This window comes from Cibotium barometz, chromosome 57 (genome assembly GCF_041138505.1).
Source record: "Cibotium barometz isolate CiBa-2024 chromosome 57, ASM4113850v1, whole genome shotgun sequence".
In the NCBI taxonomy this organism is placed as follows: domain Eukaryota; kingdom Viridiplantae; phylum Streptophyta; class Polypodiopsida; order Cyatheales; family Cibotiaceae; genus Cibotium; species Cibotium barometz.
In genome coordinates, this window is record NC_141102.1 from 23115497 (window position 1) to 23138854 (window position 23358).

A 23358-nucleotide genomic window follows, 5' to 3' on the forward strand; every position below is an offset into this window, starting at 1 on the left:
ATCAACTCTAAGACACGTGTGACGCGTGTAAAGGTTCTATGAATTTGATCGTGAGTGAGTTCGATCAACTTTAAGACACGTGTGATGCGTGTGAGGATTTGTAGAAGTGAATCCACTTAGATACATAATGACATTGTGAGTGAATCTAATAATGTGGGAACAATTAATGTGTTTGATCACTCATGTGTGCTGATAGTTACAACCGAGGACGGTTGTTCTTATATTAAACGGGAGGACCATCATGGGAGTGAGATTTTTCAGAATATTTTTTCATGGGAATGAATCCAATTAATTATATGTGTGATACATGATTCATGTGTGAAGCATGGTTATGAATGATTTTCATTTGTTATAATAATTTTTGTGAGTGATTCCAAAGTAATTGTGATCTAACATTGTGGATTATGTTGAGTATAGATCATGGGTTCGAGACAACCAAGGTGGACATTGGACGAGATTATCCAGCCAAGCACATGTGTGCTAAATATTTAATTTTGTATGGTTTGGCCCATTGTACATATATTGGGCAAGGTTTATTTTTGATGAGATGCTTTAAAAGCATTGGACTAAGGTTTAATTTTGTAAAAGCCTAATTTTAGAAAAGCTATGCTATTTATGGCTCCACGGGCTAAATTTATTAATATGATTTAAATATCGTCTGTGGGAGTGGAGCCACACATGTCGGGGGGAGATTGCACCCAGTCTTGTGTTCTTTGATTTTTATGTTCTTTGATCTTTCATGTTTTTGATTTATGCTATGATGTTATGGTTAATTTTTATTATTATTTAATTTGTGGAATAATCTAATCTCCATGTACCATGGTCCTGTGACAGTGATACCTCTAATGACCAAACCATTATATATATCTTCATGTTTAAGGCCGTGGATGAACCTTTGGAGGCAATGGGACGGGCCTCAAGACAAACACATGTAGAACACTTGGTGAACACATGGGAAGTAGACAAATTTATCTTTAATCATAGGTTGGGCTACACATAAGAGGTATCATTTGTCATTCCTTTCGTATGAATAGTTCAAAACCTTAAAATTAGACATGGGAGGATTTTATAGAAGTTTAAGTTTGAAAACTTCTACCGTTAAAAAAAATGTGTTAATGCCATGCCAACAATATGGTATGCTTCTGACAAAAGTCTAAAAACTTGCCCAATTACATGATAACTTGGAACAAAACATGTAAAATCATCACTTTTCGTCGACCCCAAGCAAACAAACACACCTATAACTCTTCTGTAAAACTTGTAACATATGGTGTCAAATCTTCGCTTCTCGAGACCGCATGCAAAGAAGCACACCTACAACTCTTGTGTATGGATAGTCATCAGAGAGATCACATCCTGAGGTTGTGATATATATTCTCGCGTAAGAAAATCCTTTATACATACATAGAAAAGGCTTGAACTTGTGTGTGAAATACCACTGCATGGAAAAGCTTTCCTGTATAAACACAAGTTAAGCTGTACAATGAAAACTTTTTCTGGGAAGGTGGAGTTCTTGCAAAGCTGTGGTCATAATTCAGGCGAAAATAAATAATTTAGATATAGTGGAATAAATAGACATGGCTGGCATGCATAATTGCGTAGCCTATGGAGTTACCCAATGTGCACGTAGTCACCAATATCCACTACTTCATGTTTCTGCTCAATGTTATCATCGATGATACAGTACAAGAGATACAGACTCGGACATTCGGCTTTCTTGGAAGCCTTATCAAATGACTTAAGAACTGGTTTTCCAGGATTTGCCGACCACCAAGCTATGATGTTCTCAACCACGCGTGCCGCTTTGTCACTGAGAACCTTGTGCTTTTCATAGTAACGGACATCGAGGTGGAGGCAGTAGTTGGCTGCAACCCCCCACTTCTCATGAAAATATTCCTTGTCGTCGATTTTGGACATGTCAACGATGCACAAGCGGTCGCCTCCCACTGAGATGGCAGAGTCGTAAGCACCTTCAATGCGCATGGGTGTTCTATCTTGCTTATCACCCTCGCCACCGTGGATATTGGCACCCTCGCAATTGATGACATGAGCATAGCTATAGTAGATGTGTTGGTACGATCGAGTGAGAGGATCTGAATACAAAATGAATTGAAACAAGGCATATAATCGGTCAGTCTTTGTCAGAGTTATTTGGGTTTTGTTCTCGACGAGGGCAGCGCGACTAATAACATCCTGGAATGCATCTGCTAGGAAGTATTGTGCGAGGCAGAAGGAGATGTATTTGAGCTTGGAGAAAGGGTGCACCCACAGGTCGCGAACTGCCCACGCCAGCGATACTGCTGCGGGAACAATTGTGAGCAAGCTTACAAGGCTGGCAATGGCGAGCTTGTACGGACCTGGAACAGTGTAGAAATAATCCACCACATTGTACAGCCCTAAGATGAACCCAAATACGGCAGCACCATTCATGCTGCCTTTGTATTAGAAATTATGAACCACCACATTTTTTTTGTTTGACAAAAAAAATGTAGAGAGATGATAAATAATAGAAGGAAGAAGGTGTACATGGAGGAAAAAGAGATGATGGAGATGGGTTGGAGTTGAGGACATTGAAAAAAAAATGATGATGATTGGTTTGAAAAAAAATGCAAAGAGATCATGAATAATAGGAGGAGGAAGGTGCAGATGAAGAGGTGTATAGGAAGGAAAAAGAGACAATGATGATGATGGATTGGAGATAAGAACATTGCAAAAAAACAATGACAATTGGTTTGAAAAAAAGTAGAGAGATTTTGAATAATAAGAGGAAGGTGACTAGGAAGAGGTGCACATGAAGACAATGGAGATTGGTTGGAGATGAGGATATTGAAAAACAGAAGATGACAATTAGTTTGAAAAAGAATGTAGAGAGATCGTAAATAATAGGAGGACGAAGGTGTAGAGGAAGAGGCCTATGGCTAAAACATTGGAGTTTCTTTGCAAAAGAAGGTGTAGAGGAAGAGGCCTATGGCTAAATCATTGGAGTTTCTTTGCAAAAGAAGGGTGGCCTTCAAACTTAATGTTCTAGTTGGAAGGGTGGTTTGTCTAATTAGCCTTCAAAAGAAAAGGAGGAGCAACCTTCAAATATGAGGGATGTTTTTTCATAACCGTTCTTATTTCCAATATCTTCAACCAAAACAATTGCCATCTTCTTTCTCATTCTTGTCTTCATGAATCACCATGTAAAAGTAGGTTGTTGATGAGTGACGATAATGAATAGCAAAGATGGGTTGGAGAGATGTAATAAAGAAGATGGTGACTTGTTTGAAAAAAATGTAGAGAGATCATAAATAATAGAAGGAAAAAGGTGCACATGAAGGAGATGGGTTTGACAAAAAAATTGGACAAATATGTGTGTGCGAATAAATTTGTCTGTCTCTAGATAGAGAGAGACAGACAAATTGGACAAATATGTGGATAGATAGGTTGGTCGATGCGATAATATGCACATTTAAATCTCTTGTATGCATGATGCATGTGGGTGCGATAACATGCGCATTTAATTGGCTGCGATGATAGCCATCATGGTAGCATCGGTCAGAGACAGCTCATAGACTTACAGTACATGTTATTTTATACATTAAAAAGAACCGACCTGAGATGCCAAGTCTACGTGAAAAACTTCGAGTGCATGACTGGTTGTATTGAAGCGCCTTGGATGTGCACGATAGGTCGTCACTAGTGTGGCGAAAAAACCCACGTACAGTGTAATTGCACTTTCAAAATTTATATTTAAAGATATAAATATCTGTAAATTTTGAGAGGTTATAGAACAAAAACCTTCAAAATTTTTTTTAAAAATCATTATTAATAATTTCTCAGAGTTGTAGGTGAAGGTTTTGTAAATTTTAGGAAATTTATTTTTTTCGAGGCACTGGTCATCACCATCAATCTATATATTAATATACATAAAATAGTGTGACTACAAATTGAAAGTGCAATACGGCCAAAACCATATGCACTTGTATGTCAGATGACGTGAGGATTGCTAAGTGTTATTCACTAGTTACATGTGCATGGTGCATGTGTGTACATCAATGAATACATTTGGGCATTTCCCCTCCGCTTGAAGAACTAAGGAGCTTTTATTGTCGTGGCATGATGGTGATACAAGCTATCTTGGATCAATATATGTAGAAATTGTTTGTCTTGTTGTGATATGCAACATTTAGCTTCATCTTCTCTTGTTTGTCTTGATGTCATATGCGATGTTTAGCTTCATCTTCACTTAGCGAATAAGTTTTTTTTAAAACTTTGTTAGACAATTTGTAACACTGGAAAGGCGATTTTCAAATATTATTTTGTTGTGCTTCACATCACATGGTTGATCTCTCTACTTGGAACATGTTTACAATGTGGAGAAGGAAGGATGGTGACAAGCATTTAACTGAGGGAAAATGCATGAACTTCAGGACCTCTCTTTGATCAAAGTTGACAATTTATGGTAGAAAGTTTTGTTGTAAAAGAGAACTTGCTACAAGCTCCATACGTGAGAGGGAGGGACTTGACATCTTTTCTTATGGCTTTTGAAGACAAAGGTTATGGAGATTTAAGTGCTGATGAAGAAAAAGGTAGCTATAAGATGGAAAATACATGTTCAAAAACCTCGAATGCACCTTGCCTATACAAAGGTGCCTGGCCACTTTTCTAGTGTACAGCTTCACCTCCTATAGTGGAGAAGGGAGAACGGGAGGGGGGGCTTGGGGGAGCTATGAAGTTAAATTTATGAAAAAGGTGATGTTTTGTGTCACTTAATCAATTGTGTAGATTACAATCCAAATTTGTTAAGTTTAAGGTTAGAGTTGGCTTGTGAGCTATTGATAATAAAGTTTTTAAAGATGTCCAGAGAGGTTGGGGTTTTTACAAAGTGCATAAAAATGGTGTGGGATGTGGTGGATTAGGAGAAGCACTACTTCAAGGCAATGGTATTCCACCCACGGATGGGAGAGGTTAGGGGCAATGTGGGTAGCTCTTTACGACCGCCTTAAAGGGCTTGTCTACCCATGTATGACTCTCTCAAGGATGAAATGAGAGATCGTGTGTTGCATGTGTGTTCTCAGGTGTGCTAGCCATACCCGAGCAAGAAATATAGGAAGCATGTACATTTGTGTGCTCATATGTGTGCAAGTCAACTAGCCATGCGTGAGAGAGAGAGAGAGAGAGAGAGAGAGAGAGAGAGAGAGAGAGAGAAAGAAAGAAAGAAAGATTTTATTAACGTCTTCCTAACGACTAAACTCGGCCTATGAGACAAATCAGTGTACCTGTGTTGGGGTATCCTCTGTCATCCCAACAAAATGAAAAAGTACTGAACTAAAAAGCTGAATCTAGGTGTGCAGTAAGTACAATGAGTGGGGGAGGGGATGGAGCTCTTCTACTAGGAGAATGTAAAGCTATATGCATGGAGTATACAATCATGATATGCAACCTAGCTAGCTCCATCCTGTACCATACTGGGCGTGTAAAATTGTATACATCAATGAAGGGGGTCTCCATAGCTCCCTGAAGAACATGCCTGGGTCTACAGCTTTGAAGCGACGAGCGAGTCGCTCTGCACCCTCTCTGTGAAACTGAGCTCTGATCTTTGTCATCTCTCTCTGGTATAGGCGTGGTGTCCGAAAGCCAGGCGTCCTCTGTCTCTTGCGGGCTTTGAGTGTCTCTGCTCTCTGGAGAGTAATTCCCTGCTGTGTAGGGGCTGGGAGTGGGGTGGATCTCTGAAAAAATGTAGTAATCTGTGTCTGTCGTCCCCCCTGTGGAGCTGTCTGAGCCTGTAATGATGTCTCTCTGTGACGTTGTATGTCTAGAATGAATCTCCCCAGTATGCGCTGGTCTGTTGCCTCAAAGATCTGGCGTAGGGAATGTGGCTCTCTGAATAAAATGGGATATCTCTCTTTGATGGCTGCATATGCTCTGTATCTGCATACATAATGCTCCTCACTCTCCACCTCCTCTCTGCAGCACAATCTGCATACCCTCTCCTCTCGGGGGATCCGTGCTGCTCTGCCAGTCTCGATCTCCAATCTATGTGATGAGACTCTAAGTTGACCAATAGCTACTCAGGAGCCGTGTGGTAAAAATCCCTCCATGTATGTAGGCCTCTCTATAAATCCATCATCAGTGATACTCATGAAGTGATCATATCATCTTCGGTGGAAGAGGCTGTGTAGGCGATATCCATGTCTCTCGTGTTTAGAGCTGCCATAGGTCCTGTCTCAATACTCTGTTCCTCTCACTATGAGAGAGACGGATATGTGGTGCATCCTTGTCATACTGGAATGGTGGTAGATGATCCATGTCTAGGCCATGTTGTGAGAACCAATGTGTGACGTGTGCATACCATGATCCTCTGTCTCCTGCCTCAGCTAGCTGTCTAGATGCTTCAAAAGCTCTGTATGACAATCTATCTTGTGGCATCTCTTTGAATCTGTCTAGCAGGCATATAGTCTGAAAAATGGCCTCTACCATCATAGGAGGCACAGCAAACTCTGCTCGGATAATGTCATGAGGTACTGACGGTTTGCTGCGTATCATGTGTGTCATTATGAGGGCCTATGGTCTCTCTATCTGTGTCCACCAATGGGTAGCAAGGCCTGGTGATGGCACGGAAGCGGTAAAGCTGTTTACGCCTTTATAGGGTGCCACACTTCCACACACGCATACAAATACACCAGAACACCAGACCCAAGAGCATGAACAAGATTTATATTTCAGATCTGGCTATCACAAGTTATACCCAAACAAACAAAGAAACCAAAAAAAAACTCTCTGGCATCACCACACACCAGCCACAGCTAATCAAGAGAATTTACAACTCTGGCCTGAGTCTCCAGAAGAGGACAATTCACCAGAGAAACCACTCTCTCTCCCCTTTGCTCAAACATTCCTAGACCCAGTCATTGTTCGCTGCTAGCCAAGCAAAACCAAATCAACACCTCTTCCAAAAAACTCCTCATTGACCAGAGGCGGCAACCACCCCCATGTACCACAAGTTCATCACCAGCACTTCGCCAGCAGACCTTCTCACACAAAAACTAACTTTCTCTCCGGCATCAGCAGCTGCGCGAACACCACCAACCTGCTCTTACGTCCTTGCCTAATGCTCCGCGCACTTGTCGCTCCAGCCACCAACCCACTCCACAGTACTAAGGCGGCTCCTTCACAGTCGACGGAACCATCAGTCACCACATCAGCCTCTAACTTTCTCTTTCTCTGTCGCACCAGCAGCTGCCTTCGCCGACGCCAAGGCACTTTGCCCTCCACTCTCTTTGCTACCAACTTCTCTCGGCTACAAGCAAAACCAAGCCATACGTTTCTGTCATCGCCAACCACCACGACGCTCTCAATCCCCCTACTCCTCTGCAGTGGACGTTCACTTCCTTCACTCCTTCGCTACTAGCCGAGGTGCTTCACAGCAACACCTCCTCACCTTTTTCGCCTATCAGAGGCGGCTCTTCTCTCTTACCACAACCAGAGGCGGCCCCCCCTCTCTCTTCGCTTGCGCTACCACCAACCCAAAAACCTGTCTCTCCAGCCTATCGACGTCCTCCACTTGTCTTCAGCAGCCGCAGCCAACACCTTTACGTCCTTGCCTAATGCTCCGCGCACTCAGCCATTGCGGCAGTACCTCTTAAGTCCCTCTGTATCCTCGGCCTACTGTCGACGTCCCCCAAGCGTCGTCACCACCTGCAGACAGCTCCAGCAAAACACAAAACCACTCTTTTATCATGCCTTGCGCACACCCCCAGGCCGTCCTCTTCACGACCCTCCTTTTTTGGTTCCCCGAGGCGGTTCCTTCTACAGTGGCCTAAAAACCCCACGCTTCTTGCCAAATACCCCGTTCACATCTAGGTGGCCCACTTGCAATCGACATGTGCTCTTCTCGAAGAATTTGCCATTCTGGCCCAATTTGGTATTTTCTCCATTGAAGGTGCAGATGAAGAGGTGTATAGGAAGGAAAAAGAGACAATGATGATGATGGATTAGAGATAAGAACATTGCAAAAAAACAATGACAATTGGTTTGAAAAAAAGTAGGGAGATTTTGAATAATAAGAGGAAGGTGACTAGGAAGAGGTGCACATGAAGACAATGGAGATTGGTTGGAGATGAGGATATTGAAAAACAGAAGATGACAATTAGTTTGAAAAAGAATGTAGAGAGATCGTAAATAATAGGAGGACGAAGGTGTAGAGGAAGAGGCCTATGGCTAAAACATTGGAGTTTCTTTGCAAAAGATGGTGTAGAGGAAGAGGCCTATGGCTAAATCATTGGAGTTTCTTTGCAAAATAAGGGTGGCCTTCAAACTTAACGTTCTAGTTGGAAGGGTGGTTTGTCTAATTAGCCTTCAAAAGAAAAGGAGGAGCAACCTTCAAATATGAGGGATGTTTTTTCATAATCGTTCTTATTTCCAATATCTTCAACCAAAACAATTGCCATCTTCTTTCTCATTCTTGTCTTCATGAATCACCACGTAAAAGTAGGTTGTTGATGAGTGACGATAATGAATAGCAAAGATGGGTTGGAGAGATGTAATAAAGAAGATGGTGACTTGTTTGAAAAAAATGTAGAGAGATCATAAATAATAGAAGGAAAAAGGTGCACATGAAGGAAAAAGAGACAATGGAGATGGGTTTGACAAAAAAATGTAGAGAGAATATAAATAAGAGAAGGAAGAAGGTGTACACAGAGGAAAAAGAGATGATGGAGATGGGTTGGAGATGAGGACATTGAAAAAAAAATGATGATGATTGGTTTGGAAAAAAATGCAAAGAGATCATGAATAATAGGAGGAGGAAGGTGCAGATGAAGAGGTGTATAGGAAGGAAAAAGAGACAATGATGATGATGGATTGGAGATAAGAACATTGCAAAACAACAATGACAATTGGTTTGAAAAAAAGTAGAGAGATTTTGAATAATAAGAGGAAGGTGACTAGGAAGAGGTGCACATGAAGACAATGGAGATTGGTTGGAGATGAGGATATTGAAAAACAGAAGATGACAATTAGTTTGAAAAAGAATGTAGAGAGATCGTAAATAATAGGAGGACGAAGGTGTAGAGGAAGAGGCCTATGGCTAAAACATTGGAGTTTCTTTGCAAAAGAACCGACCTGAGATGCCAAGTCTACGTGAAAAACTTCGAGTGCATGACTGGTTGTATTGAAGCGCCTTGGATGTGCACGATAGGTCGTCACTAGTGTGGCGAAAAAACCCAGGTACAGTGTAATTGCACTTTCAAAATTTATATTTAAAGATATAAATATCTGTAAATTTTGAGAGGTTATAGAATAAAAACCTTCAATTTTTTTTAAAAAAATCATTATTAATAATTTCTCAGAGTTGTAGGTGAAGGTTTTGTAAATTTTAGGAAATTTATTTTTTTCGAGGCACTGGTCATCACCATCAATCTATATATTAATATACATAAAATAGTGTGACTACAAATTGAAAGTGCAATACGGCCAAAACCATATGCACTTGTATGTCAGATGACGTGAGGATTGCTAAGTGTTATTCACTAGTTACATGTGCATGGTGCATGTGTGTACATCAATGAATACATTTGGGCATTTCCCCTCCGCTTGAAGAACTAAGGAGCTTTTATTGTCGTGGCATGATGGTGATACAAGCTATCTTGGATCAATATATGTAGAAATTGTTTGTCTTGTTGTGATATGCAACATTTAGCTTCATCTTCTCTTGTTTGTCTTGATGTCATATGCGATGTTTAGCTTCATCTTCACTTAGCGAATAAGTTTTTTTTAAAACTTTGTTAGACAATTTGTAACACTGGAAAGGCGATTTTCAAATATTATTTTGTTGTGCTTCACATCACATGGTTGATCTCTCTACTTGGAACATGTTTACAATGTGGAGAAGGAAGGATGGTGACAAGCATTTAACTGAGGGAAAATGCATGAACTTCAGGACCTCTCTTTGATCAAAGTTGACAATTTATGGTAGAAATTTTTGTTGTAAAAGAGAACTTGCTACAAGCTCCATACGTGAGAGGGAGGGACTTGACATCTTTTCTTATGGCTTTTGAAGACCAAGGTTATGGAGATTTAAGTGCTGATGAAGAAAAAGGTAGCTATAAGATGGAAAATACATGTTCAAAAACCTCGAATGCACCTTGCCTATACAAAGGTGCCTGGCCACTTTTCTAGTGTACAGCTTCACCTCCTATAGTGGAGAAGGGAGAACGGGAGGGGGGGCTTGGGGGAGCTATGAAGTTAAATTTATGAAAAAGGTGATGTTTTGTGTCACTTAATCAATTGTGTAGATTACAATCCAAATTTGTTAAGTTTAAGGTTAGAGTTGGCTTGTGAGCTATTGATAATAAAGTTTTTAAAGATGTCCAGAGAGGTTGGGGTTTTTACAAAGTGCATAAAAATGGTGTGGGATGTGGTGGATTAGGAGAAGCACTACTTCAAGGCAATGGTATTCCACCCACGGATGGGAGAGGTTAGGGGCAATGTGGGTAGCTCTTTACGACTGCCTTAAAGGGCTTGTCTACCCATGTATGACTCTCTCAAGGATGAAATGAGAGATCGTGTGTTGCATGTGTGTTCTCAGGTGTGCTAGCCATACCCGAGCAAGAAATATAGGAAGCATGTACATTTGTGTGCTCATATGTGTGCAAGTCAACTAGCCATGTGTGAGAGAGAGAGAGAGAGAGAGAGAGAGAGAGAGAGAGAGAGAGAGAGAGAGAGAGAGAAAGAAAGAAAGATTTTATTAACGTCTTCCAAAAGACTAAACTCGGCCTATGAGACAAATCAGTGTACCTGTGTTGGGGTATCCTCTGTCATCCCAACAAAATGAAAAAGTACTGAACTAAAAAGCTGAATCTAGGTGTGTAGTAAGTACAATGAGTGGGGGAGGGGATGGAGCTCTACTACTAGGAGAATGTAAAGCTATATGCATGGAGTATACAATCATGATATGCAACCTAGCCAGCTCCATCCTGTACCATACTGGGCGTGTAAAATTGTATACATCAATGAAGGGGGTCTCCATAGCTCCCTGAAGAACATGCCTGGGTCTACAGCTTTGAAGCGACGAGCCAGTTGCTCTGCACCCTCTCTGTGAAACTGAGCTCTGATCTTTGTCATCTCTCTCTGGTATAGGCATGGTGTCCGAAAGCCAGGCGTCCTCTGTCTCTTGCGGGCTTTGAGTGTCTCTGCTCTCTGGAGAGTAATTCCCTGCTGTGTAGGGGCTGGGAGTGGGGTGGATCTCTGAAAAAATGTAGTAATCTGTGTCTGTCGTCCCCCCTGTGGAGCTGTCTGAGCCTGTAATGATGTCTCTCTGTGACGTTGTATGTTTAGAATAAATCTCCCCAGTATGCGCTGGTCTGTTGCCTCAAAGATCTGGCGCGCGTAGGGAATGTGGCTCTCTGAATAAAATGGGATATCTCTCTTTGATGGCTGCATATGCTCTGTATCTGCATACATAATGCTCCTCACTCTCCACCTCCTCTCTGCAGCACAATCTGCATACCCTCTCCTCTCGGGGGATCCGTGCTGCTCTGCCAGTCTCGATCTCCAATCGATGTGATGAGACTCTAAGTTGACCAATAGCTACTCAGGAGCCGTGTGGTAAAAATCCCTCCATGTATGTAGGCCTCTCTATAAATCCATCATCAGTGATACTCATGAAGTGATCATATCATCTTCGGTGGAAGAGGCTGTGTAGGCGATATCCATGTCTCTCGTGTTTAGAGCTGCCATAGGTCCTGTCTCAATACTCTGTTCCTCTCACTATGAGAGAGACGGATATGTGGTGCATCCTTGTCATACTGGAATGGTGGTAGATGATCCATGTCTAGGCCATGTTTTGAGAACCAATGTGTGACGTGTGCATACCATGATCCTCTGTTTCCTGCCTCAGCTAGCTGTCTAGATGCTTCAAAAGCTCTGTATGACAATCTATCTTGTGGCATCTCTCTGAATCTGTCTAGCAGGCATATAGTCTAAAAAATGGCCTCTACCATCATAGGAGGCACAGCAAACTCTGCTCGGATAATGTCATGAGGTACTGACGGTTTGTTGCGTATCATGTGTGTCATCATGAGGGCCTATGGTCTCTCTATCTGTGTCCACCAATGGGTAGCAAGGCCTGGTGATGGCACGGAAGCGGTAAAGCTGTTTACGCCTTTATAGGGTGCCACACTTCCACACACGCATACAAATACACCAGAACACCAGACCCAAGAGCATGAACAAGATTTATATTTCAGATCTGGCTATCACAAGTTATACCCAAACAAACAAAGAAACAAAAAAAAACTCTCTGGCATCACCACACACCAGCCACAGCTAATCAAGAGAATTTACAACTCTGGCCTGAGTCTCCAGAAGAGGATAATTCACCAGAGAAACCACTCTCTCTCCCCTTTTCTCAAACATTCCTAGACCCAGTCACTGTTCGCTGCTAGCCAAGCAAAACCAAATCAACACCTCTTCCAAAAAACTCCTCATTGACCAGAGGCGGCAACCACCCCCATGTACCACACGTTCATCACCAGCACCTCGCCAGCAGACCTTCTCACACAAAAACTAACTTTCTCTCCGGCATCAGCAGCTGCGCGAACACCACCAACCTGCTCTTACGTCCTTGCCTAATGCTCCGCGCACTTGTCGCTCCAGCCACCAGCCCACTCCACAGTACTAAGGCGGCTCCTTCACAGTCGACGGAACCATCAGTCACCACAGCAGCCTCTAACTTTCTCTTTCTCTGTCGCACCAGCACAGCTGCCTTCACCGACGCCAAGGCACTTTGCCCTCCACTCTCTTTGCTACCAACTTCTATCGGCTACAAGCAAAACCAAGCCATACGTTTCTGTCATCGCCAACCACCACGACGCTCTCAATCCCCCTACTCCTCTGCAGTGGACGTTCACTTCCTTCACTCCTTCGCTACTAGCCGAGGTGCTTCACAGCAACAGCTCCTCACCTTTTTCGCCTATCAGAGGCGGCTCTTCTCTCTTACCACAACCAGAGGCGGCCCCCCTCTCTCTTCTCTTGCGCTACCACCAACCCAAAAACCTGTCTCTCCAGCCTATCGACGTCCTCCACTTGTCTTCAGCAGCAGCCAACACCTTTACGTCCTTGCCTAATGCTCCGCGCACTCAGCCATTGCGGCAGTACCTCTTAAGTCCCTCTGTATCCTTGGCCTACTGTCGACGTCCCCCAAGCGTCGTCACCACCTGCAGACAGCTCCAGCAAAACACAAAACCACTCTTTTATCATCCCTTGCGCACACCCCCAGGCCGTCCTCTTCACGACCCTCCTTTTTTGGTTTCCCGAGGCGGTTCCTTCTACAGTCGCCTAAAAACCCCACGCTTCTTGCCAAATACCCCGTTCACATCTAGGTGGCCCACCTGTAATCGACATGTGCTCTTCTCGAAGAATTTGCCATTCTGGCCCAATTTGGTATTTTCTCCATTCAAGGTGCAGATGAAGAGGTGTATAGGAAGGAAAAAGAGACAATGATGATGATGGATTAGAGATAAGAACATTGCAAAAAAACAATGACAATTGGTTTGAAAAAAAGTAGAGAGATTTTGAATAATAAGAGGAAGGTGACTAGGAAGAGGTGCACATGAAGACAATGGAGATTGGTTGGAGATGAGGATATTGAAAAACAGAAGATGACAATTAGTTTGAAAAAGAATGTAGAGAGATCGTAAATAATAGGAGGACGAAGGTGTAGAGGAAGAGGCCTATGGCTAAAACATTGGAGTTTCTTTGCAAAAGAAGGTGTAGAGGAAGAGGCCTATGGCTAAATCATTGGAGTTTCTTTGCAAAAGAAGGGTGGCCTTCAAACTTAACGTTCTAGTTGGAAGGGTGGTTTGTCTAATTAGCCTTCAAAAGAAAAGGAGGAGCAACCTTCAAATATGAGGGATGTTTTTTCATAACCGTTCTTATTTCCAATATCTTCAACCAAAACAATTGCCATCTTCTTTCTCATTCTTGTCTTCATGAATCACCACGTAAAAGTAGGTTGTTGATGAGTGACGATAATGAATAGCAAAGATGGGTTGGAGAGATGTAATAAAGAAGATGGTGACTTGTTTGAAAAAAATGTAGAGAGATCATAAATAATAGAAGGAAAAAGGTGCACATGAAGGAAAAAGAGACAATGGAGATGGGTTTGACAAAAAAATGTAGAGAGAATATAAATAAGAGAAGGAAGAAGGTGTACACAGAGGAAAAAGAGATGATGGAGATGGGTTGGAGATGAGGACATTGAAAAAAAAATGATGATGATTGGTTTGGAAAAAAATGCAAAGAGATCATGAATAATAGGAGGAGGAAGGTGCAGATGAAGAGGTGTATAGGAAGGAAAAAGAGACAATGATGATGATGGATTGGAGATAAGAACATTGCAAAACAACAATGACAATTGGTTTGAAAAAAAGTAGGGAGATTTTGAATAATAAGAGGAAGGTGACTAGGAAGAGGTGCACATGAAGACAATGGAGATTGGTTGGAGATGAGGATATTGAAAAACAGACGATGACAATTAGTTTGAAAAAGAATGTAGAGAGATCGTAAATAATAGGAGGACGAAGGTGTAGAGGAAGAGGCCTATGGCCAAATCATTGGAGTTTCTTTGCAAAAGAAGGGTGGCCTTCAATCTTAACCTTCTAGTTGGAAGGGTGGTTTGTCTAATTAGCCTTCAAAAGAAAAGGAGGAGTAGCCTTCAAATATGAGGGATGTTTTTTCATAACAATACAACCTGAATTATTTAAAAATTTTGGCTTTTGAAGCCCAAGATGAAGGGATAAGGTTTCACGTAATTTTCTATGAAACCTTACCTTGGGCTTCAAATTTAAGGCCTGCAAATATGTGTGTGTGAATAAATTTGTCTGTCTCTAGATAGAGAGAGAGACAAATTGGACAAATATGTGTGTGTGAATAAATTTGTCTAGAGAGAGACAAATTGGACAAATATGTGTGTGTGAATAAATATTTGTCCAATTTGTCTGTCTCCATCTAGAGAGAGACAAATTGGACAAATATGTGTGTGAATAAATTGTCTGTCTCTAGATAGAGAGAGAAAAATTGGACAAATATGTGTGTGTGAATAAATTTGTCTGTCTCTAGATAGAGATAAATTGGACAAATATGTGTGTGCGAATAAATTTGTCTGTCTCTAGATAGAGAGAGACAGACAAATTGGACAAATATGTGGATAGATAGGTTGGTCGGTGCGATAATATGCACATTTAAATCTCTTGTATGCATGATGCATGTGGGTGCGATAACATGCGCATTTAATTGGCTGCGATGATAGCCATCATGGTAGCATCGGTCAGAGACAGCTCATAGACGTACAGTACATGTTATTTTATACATTAAAAAGAACCGACCTAGGATGCCAAGTCTACGTGAAAAACTTGCCTTGGATGTGCACAATAGGTCGTCACTAGTGTGGCGAAAAAACCCAGGTACAGTGTAATTGCACTTTCAAAATTTATATTTAAAGATATAAATATCTGTAAATTTTGAGAGGTTATAGAACAAAAACCTTCAAAAATTTTTTTAAAAATCATTATTAATAATTTCTCAGAGTTGTAGGTGAAGGTTTTGTAAATTTTAGGAAATTTATTTTTTTCGAGGCACTGGTCATCACCATCAATCTATATATTAATATACATAAAATAGTGTGACTACAAATTGAAAGTGCAATACGGCCAAAACCATATGCACTTGTATGTCAGATGACGTGAGGATTGCTAAGTGTTATTCACTAGTTACATGTGCATGGTGCATGTGTGTACATCAATGAATACATTTGGGCATTTCCCCTCCGCTTGAAGAACTAAGGAGCTTTTATTGTCGTGGCATGATGGTGATACAAGCTATCTTGGATCAATATATGTAGAAATTGTTTGTCTTGTTGTGATATGCAACATTTAGCTTCATCTTCTCTTGTTTGTCTTGATGTCATATGCGATGTTTAGCTTCATCTTCACTTAGCGAATAAGTTTTTTTTAAAACTTTGTTAGACAATTTGTAACACTGGAAAGGCGATTTTCAAATATTATTTTGTTGTGCTTCACATCACATGGTTGATCTCTCTACTTGGAACATGTTTACAATGTGGAGAAGGAAGGATGGTGACAAGCATTTAACTGAGGGAAAATGCATGAACTTCAGGACCTCTCTTTGATCAAAGTTGACAATTTATGGTAGAAATTTTTGTTGTAAAAGAGAACTTGCTACAAGCTCCATACGTGAGAGGGAGGGACTTGACATCTTTTCTTATGGCTTTTGAAGACCAAGGTTATGGAGATTTAAGTGCTGATGAAGAAAAAGGTAGCTATAAGATGGAAAATACATGTTCAAAAACCTCGAATGCACCTTGCCTATACAAAGGTGCCTGGCCACTTTTCTAGTGTACAGCTTCACCTCCTATAGTGGAGAAGGGAGAACGGGAGGGGGGGCTTGGGGGAGCTATGAAGTTAAATTTATGAAAAAGGTGATGTTTTGTGTCACTTAATCAATTGTGTAGATTACAATCCAAATTTGTTAAGTTTAAGGTTAGAGTTGGCTTGTGAGCTATTGATAATAAAGTTTTTAAAGATGTCCAGAGAGGTTGGGGTTTTTACAAAGTGCATAAAAATGGTGTGGGATGTGGTGGATTAGGAGAAGCACTACTTCAAGGCAATGGTATTCCACCCACCGGATGGGAGAGGTTAGGGGCAATGTGGGTAGCTCTTTACGACCACCTTAAAGGGCTTGTCTACCCATGTATGACTCTCTCAAGGATGAAATGAGAGATCGTGTGTTGCATGTGTGTTCTCAGGTGTGCTAGCCATACCCGAGCAAGAAATATAGGAAGCATGTACATTTGTGTGCTCATATGTGTGCAAGTCAACTAGCCATGCGTGAGAGAGAGAGAGAGAGAGAGAGAGAGAGAGAGAGAGAGAGAGAAAGAAAGAAAGAAAGATTTTATTAACGTCTTCCTAACGACTAAAGTCGGCCTATGAGACAAATCAGTGTACTTGTGTTGGGGTATCCTCTGTCATCCCAACAAAATGAAAAAGTATTGAACTAAAAAGCTGAATCTAGGTGTGCAGTAAGTACAATGAGTGGGGGAGGGGATGGAGCTCTACTACTAGGAGAATGTAAAGCTATATGCATGGAGTATACAATCATGATATGCAACCTAGCTAGCTCCATCCTGTACCATACTGGGCGTGTAAAATTGTATACATCAATGAAGGGGGTCTCCATAGCTCCCTGAAGAACATGCCTGGGTCTACAGCTTTGAAGCGACGAGCCAGTCGCTTTGCACCCTCTCTGTGAAACTGAGCTCTGATCTTTGTCATCTCTCTCTGGTATAGGCGTGGTGTCCGAAAGCCAGGCGTCCTCTATCTCTTGCGGGCTTTGAGTGTCTCTGCTCTCTGGAGAGTAATTCCCTGCTGTGTAGGGGCTGGGAGTGGGGTGGATCTCTGAAAAAATGTAGTAATCTGTGTCTGTCGTCCCCCCTGTGGAGCTGTCTGAGCCTGTAATGATGTCTCTCTGTGACGTTGTATGTTTAGAATAAATCTCCCCAGTATGCGCGGGTCTGTTGCCTCAAAGATCTGGCGCACGTAGGGAATGTGGCTCTCTGAATAAAATGGGATATCTCTCTTTGATGGCTGCATATGCTCTGTATCGGCATACATAATGCTCCTCACTCTCCACCTCCTCTCTGCAGCACAATCTGCATACCCTCTCCTCTCGGGGGATCCGTGCTGCTCTGCCAGTCTCGATCTCCAATCGATGTGATGAGACTCTAAGTTGACCAATAGCTACTCAGGAGCCGTGTGGTAAAAATCCCTCCATGTATCTAGGCCTCTCTATAAATCCATCATCAGTGATACTCATGAAGTGATCATATCATCTTCGGTGGAAGAGGCTGTGTAGGCGATATCCATGTCTCTCGTGTTTAGAGCTGCCATAGGTCCTGTCTCAATACTCTGTTCCTCTCACTATGAGAGAGACGGATATGTGGTGCATCCTTGTCATACTGGAATGGTGGTAGATGATCTATGTCTAGGCCATGTTGTGAGAACCAATGTGTGACGTGTGCATACCATGATCCTCTGTCGTCTCTTGCCTCAGCTAGCTGTCTAGATGCTTCAAAAGCTCTGTATGACAATCTATCTTGTGGCATCTCTCTGAATCTGTCTAGCAGGCATATAGTCTGAAAAATGGCCTCTACCATCATAGGAGGCGCAGCAAACTCTGCTCGGATAATGTCATGAGGTACTAACAGTTTGCTGCGTATCATGTGTGTCATCATGAGGGCCTATGGTCTCTCTATCTGTGTCCACCAATGGGTAGCAAGGCCTGGTGATGGCACGGAAGCGATAAAGCTGTTTACGCCTTTATAGGGTGCCACACTTCCACACACGCATACAAATACACCAGAACACCAGACCCAAGAGCATGAACAAGATTTATATTTCAGATCTGGCTATCACAAGTTATACCCAAACAAACAAAGAAACAAAAAAAAAAACTCTCTGGCATCACCAGACACCAGCCACCATAGCTAATCAAGAGAATTTACAACTCTGGCCTGAGTCTCCAGAAGAGGATAATTCACCAGAGAGACCACTCTCTCTCCCCTTTGCTCAAACATTCCTAGACCCAATCACTGTTCGCTGCTAGCCAAGCAAAACCAAATCAACACCTCTTCCAAAAAACTCCTCATTGACCAGAGGCGGCAACCACCCCCATGTACCACACGTTCATCACCAGCACTTCGCCAGCAGACCTTCTCACACAAAAACTAACTTTCTCTCCGGCATCAGCAGCTGCGCGAAGACCACCAACCTGCTCTTACGTCCTTGCCTAATGCTCCGCGCACTTGTCGCTCCAGCCACCAACCCACTCCACAGTACTAAGGCGGCTCCTTCACAGTCGACGGAACCATCAGTCACCACATCAGCCTCTAACTTTCTCTTTCTCTGTCGCACCAGCAGCTGCCTTCGCCGACGCCAAGGCACTTTGCCCTCCACTCTCTTTGCTACCAACTTCTCTCGGCTACAAGCAAAACCAAGCCATACGTTTCTGTCATCGCCAACCACCACGACGCTCTCAATCCCCCTACTCCTCTGCAATGGACGTTCACTTCCTTCACTCCTTCGCTACTCTCTTCCTTCGCTACTAGCCGAGGTGCTTCACAGCAACACCTCCTCACCTTTTTCGCCTATCAGAGGCGGCTCTTCTCTCTTACCACAACCAGAGGCGGCCCACCCTCTCTCTTCGCTTGCGCTACCACCAACCCAAAAACCTGTCTCTCCAGCCTATCGACGTCCTCCACTTGTCTTCAGCAGCCGCAGCCAACACCTTTACGTCCTTGCCTAATGCTCCACGCACTCAGCCATTGCGGGAGTACCTCTTAAGTCCCTCTGTATCCTCGGCCTACTGTCGACGTCCCCCAAGCGTCGTCACCACCTGCAGACAGCTCCAGCAAAACACAAAACCACTCTTTTATCATCCCTTGCGCACACCCCCAGGCCGTCCTCTTCACGACCCTCCTTTTTTGGTTCCCCGAGGCGGTTCCTTCTACAGTCGCCTAAAAACCCCATGCTTCTTGCCAAATACCCCGTTCACATCTAGGTGGCCCACCTGCAATCGACATGTGCTCTTCTCGAAGAATTTGCCATTCTGGCCCAATTTGGTATTTTCTCCATTGAAGGTGCAGATGAAGAGGTGTATAGGAAGGAAAAAGAGACAATGATGATGATGGATTAGAGATAAGAACATTGCAAAAAAACAATGACAATTGGTTTGAAAAAAAGTAGGGAGATTTTGAATAATAAGAGGAAGGTGACTAGGAAGAGGTGCACATGAAGACAATGGAGATTGGTTGGAGATGAGGATATTGAAAAACAGAAGATGACAATTAGTTTGAAAAAGAATGTAGAGAGATCGTAAATAATAGGAGGACGAAGGTGTAGAGGAAGAGGCCTATGGCTAAAACATTGGAGTTTCTTTGCAAAAGAAGGTGTAGAGGAAGAGGCCTATGGCTAAATCATTGGAGTTTCTTTGCAAAAGAAGGGTGGCCTTCAAACTTAATGTTCTAGTTGGAAGGGTGGTTTGTCTAATTAGCCTTCAAAAGAAAAGGAGGAGCAACCTTCAAATATGAGGGATGTTTTTTCATAACCGTTCTTATTTCCAATATCTTCAACCAAAACAATTGCCATCTTCTTTCTCATTCTTGTCTTCATGAATCACCACGTAAAAGTAGGTTGTTGATGAGTGACGATAATGAATAGCAAAGATGGGTTGGAGAGATGTAATAAAGAAGATGGTGACTTGTTTGAAAAAAATGTAGAGAGATCATAAATAATAGAAGGAAAAAGGTGCACATGAAGGAAAAAGAGACAATGGAGATGGGTTTGACAAAAAAATGTAGAGAGAATATAAATAAGAGAAGGAAGAAGGTGTACACAGAGGAAAAAGAGATGATGGAGATGGGTTGGAGATGAGGACATTGAAAAAAAAATGATGATGAAAAAATGCAAAGAGATCATGAATAATAGGAGGAGGAAGGTGCAGATGAAGAGGTGTATAGGAAGGAAAAAGAGACAATGATGATGATGGATTGGAGATAAGAACATTGCAAAACAACAATGACAATTGGTTTGAAAAAAAGTAGGGAGATTTTGAATAATAAGAGGAAGGTGACTAGGAAGAGGTGCACATGAAGACAATGGAGATTGGTTGGAGATGAGGATATTGAAAAACAGAAGATGACAATTAGTTTGAAAAAGAATGTAGAGAGATCGTAAATAATAGGAGGACGAAGGTGTAGAGGAAGAGGCCTATGGCCAAATCATTGGAGTTTCTTTGCAAAAGAAGGGTGGCCTTCAATCTTAACCTTCTAGTTGGAAGGGTGGTTTGTCTAATTAGCCTTCAAAAGAAAAGGAGGAGTAGCCTTCAAATATGAGGGATGTTTTTTCATAACAATACAACCTGAATTATTTAAAAATTTTGGCTTTTGAAGCCCAAGATGAAGGGATAAGGTTTCACGTAATTTTCTATGAAACCTTACCTTGGGCTTCAAATTTAAGGCCTGCAAATATGTGTGTGTGAATAAATTTGTCTGTCTCTAGATAGAGAGAGAGACAAATTGGACAAATATGTGTGTGTGAATAAATTTGTCTAGAGAGAGACAAATTGGACAAATATGTGTGTGAATAAATATTTGTCCAATTTGTCTGTCTCCATCTAGAGAGAGACAAATTGGACAAATATGTGTGTGAATAAATTTGTCTGTCTCTAGATAGAGAGAGAAAAATTGGACAAATATGTGTGTGTGAATAAATTTGTCTGTCTCTAGATAGAGAGAAATTGGACAAATATGTGTGTGCGAATAAATTTGTCTGTCTCTAGATAGAGAGAGACAGACAAATTGGACAAATATGTGGATAGATAGGTTGATCGGTGCGATAATATGCACATTTAAATCTCTTGTATGCATGATGCATGTGGGTGCGATAACATGCGCATTTAATTGGCTGCGATGATAGCCATCATGGTAGCATCGGCCAGAGACAGCTCATAGACTTACAGTACATGTTATTTTATACATTAAAAAGAACCGACCTGAGATGCCAAGTCTACGTGAAAAACTTCGAGTGCATGACTGGTTGTATTGAAGCGCCTTGGATGTGCACGATAGGTCGTCACTAGTGTGGCGAAAAAACCCAGGTACAGTGTAATTGCACTTTCAAAATTTATATTTAAAGATATAAATATCTGTAAATTTTGAGAGGTTATAGAATAAAAACCTTCAAATTTTTTTTTAAAAATCATTATTAATAATTTCTCAGAGTTGTAGGTGAAGGTTTTGTAAATTTTAGGAAATTTATTTTTTTCGAGGCACTGGTCATCACCATCAATCTATATATTAATATACATAAAATAGTGTGACTACAAATTGAAAGTGCAATACGGCCAAAACCATATGCACTTGTATGTCAGATGACCTGAGGATTGCTAAGTGTTATTCACTAGTTACATGTGCATGGTGCATGTGTGTACATCAATGAATACATTTGGGCATTTCCCCTCCGCTTGAAGAACTAAGGAGCTTTTATTGTCGTGGCATGATGGTGATACAAGCTATCTTGGATCAATATATGTAGAAATTGTTTGTCTTGTTGTGATATGCAACATTTAGCTTCATCTTCTCTTGTTTGTCTTGATGTCATATGCGATGTTTAGCTTCATCTTCACTTAGCGAATAAGTTTTTTTTAAAACTTTGTTAGACAATTTGTAACACTGGAAAGGCGATTTTCAAATATTATTTTGTTGTGCTTCACATCACATGGTTGATCTCTCTACTTGGAACATGTTTACAATGTGGAGAAGGAAGGATGGTGACAAGCATTTAACTGAGGGAAAATGCATGAACTTCAGGACCTCTCTTTGATCAAAGTTGACAATTTATGGTAGAAATTTTTGTTGTAAAAGAGAACTTGCTACAAGCTCCATACGTGAGAGGGAGGGACTTGACATCTTTTCTTATGGCTTTTGAAGACAAAGGTTATGGAGATTTAAGTGCTGATGAAGAAAAAGGTAGCTATAAGATGGAAAATACATGTTCAAAAACCTCGAATGCACCTTGCCTATACAACGGTGCCTGGCCACTTTTCTAGTGTACAGCTTCACCTCCTATAGTGGAGAAGGGAGAACGGGAGGGGGGGCTTGGGGGAGCTATGAAGTTAAATTTATGAAAAAGGTGATGTTTTGTGTCACTTAATCAATTGTGTAGATTACAATCCAAATTTGTTAAGTTTAAGGTTAGAGTTGGCTTGTGAGCTATTGATAATAAAGTTTTTAAAGATGTCCAGAGAGGTTGGGGTTTTTACAAAGTGCATAAAAATGGTGTGGGATGTGGTGGATTAGGAGAAGCACTACTTCAAGGCAATGGTATTCCACCCACGGATGGGAGAGGTTAGGGGCAATGTGGGTAGCTCTTTACGACCACCTTAAAGGGCTTGTCTACCCATGTATGACTCTCTCAAGGATGAAATGAGAGATCGTGTGTTGCATGTGTGTTCTCAGGTGTGCTAGCCATACCTGAGCAAGAAATATAGGAAGCATGTACACTTGTGTGCTCATATGTGTGCAAGTCAACTAGCCATGCGTGAGAGAGAGAGAGAGAGAGAAAGAAAGAAAGATTTTATTAACGTCTTCCAAAAGACTAAACTCGGCCTATGAGACAAATCAGTGTACCTGTGTTGGGGTATCCTCTGTCATCCCAACAAAATGAAAAAGTACTGAACTAAAAAGCTGAATCTAGGTGTGCAGTAAGTACAATGAGTGGGGGAGGGGATGGAGCTCTACTA

At 41.7% G+C, this 23358-nt stretch overlaps 1 protein-coding gene across 1 annotated transcript; it reads right to left on the reverse strand.

Annotated features, from left to right (window-relative positions):
* Positions 1 to 1166: 1166 nt before the first annotated feature.
* On the reverse strand, positions 1167 to 2507 carry LOC147606571 (uncharacterized). The gene has a single exon (XM_086792112.1). The coding sequence runs from the start codon at positions 2428 to 2430 to the stop codon at positions 1612 to 1614; it is 819 nt and encodes a 272-aa protein (XP_086648238.1). The 5' UTR covers positions 2431 to 2507; the 3' UTR covers positions 1167 to 1611.
* Positions 2508 to 23358: the final 20851 nt, after the last annotated feature.

Coding starts and splice junctions, on each gene's coding strand:
- LOC147606571 (XM_086792112.1), bottom strand. CDS start 2,430: ATGAATGGTGCTGCCGTATTTGGGTTCATCTTAGGGCTGTACAATGTG.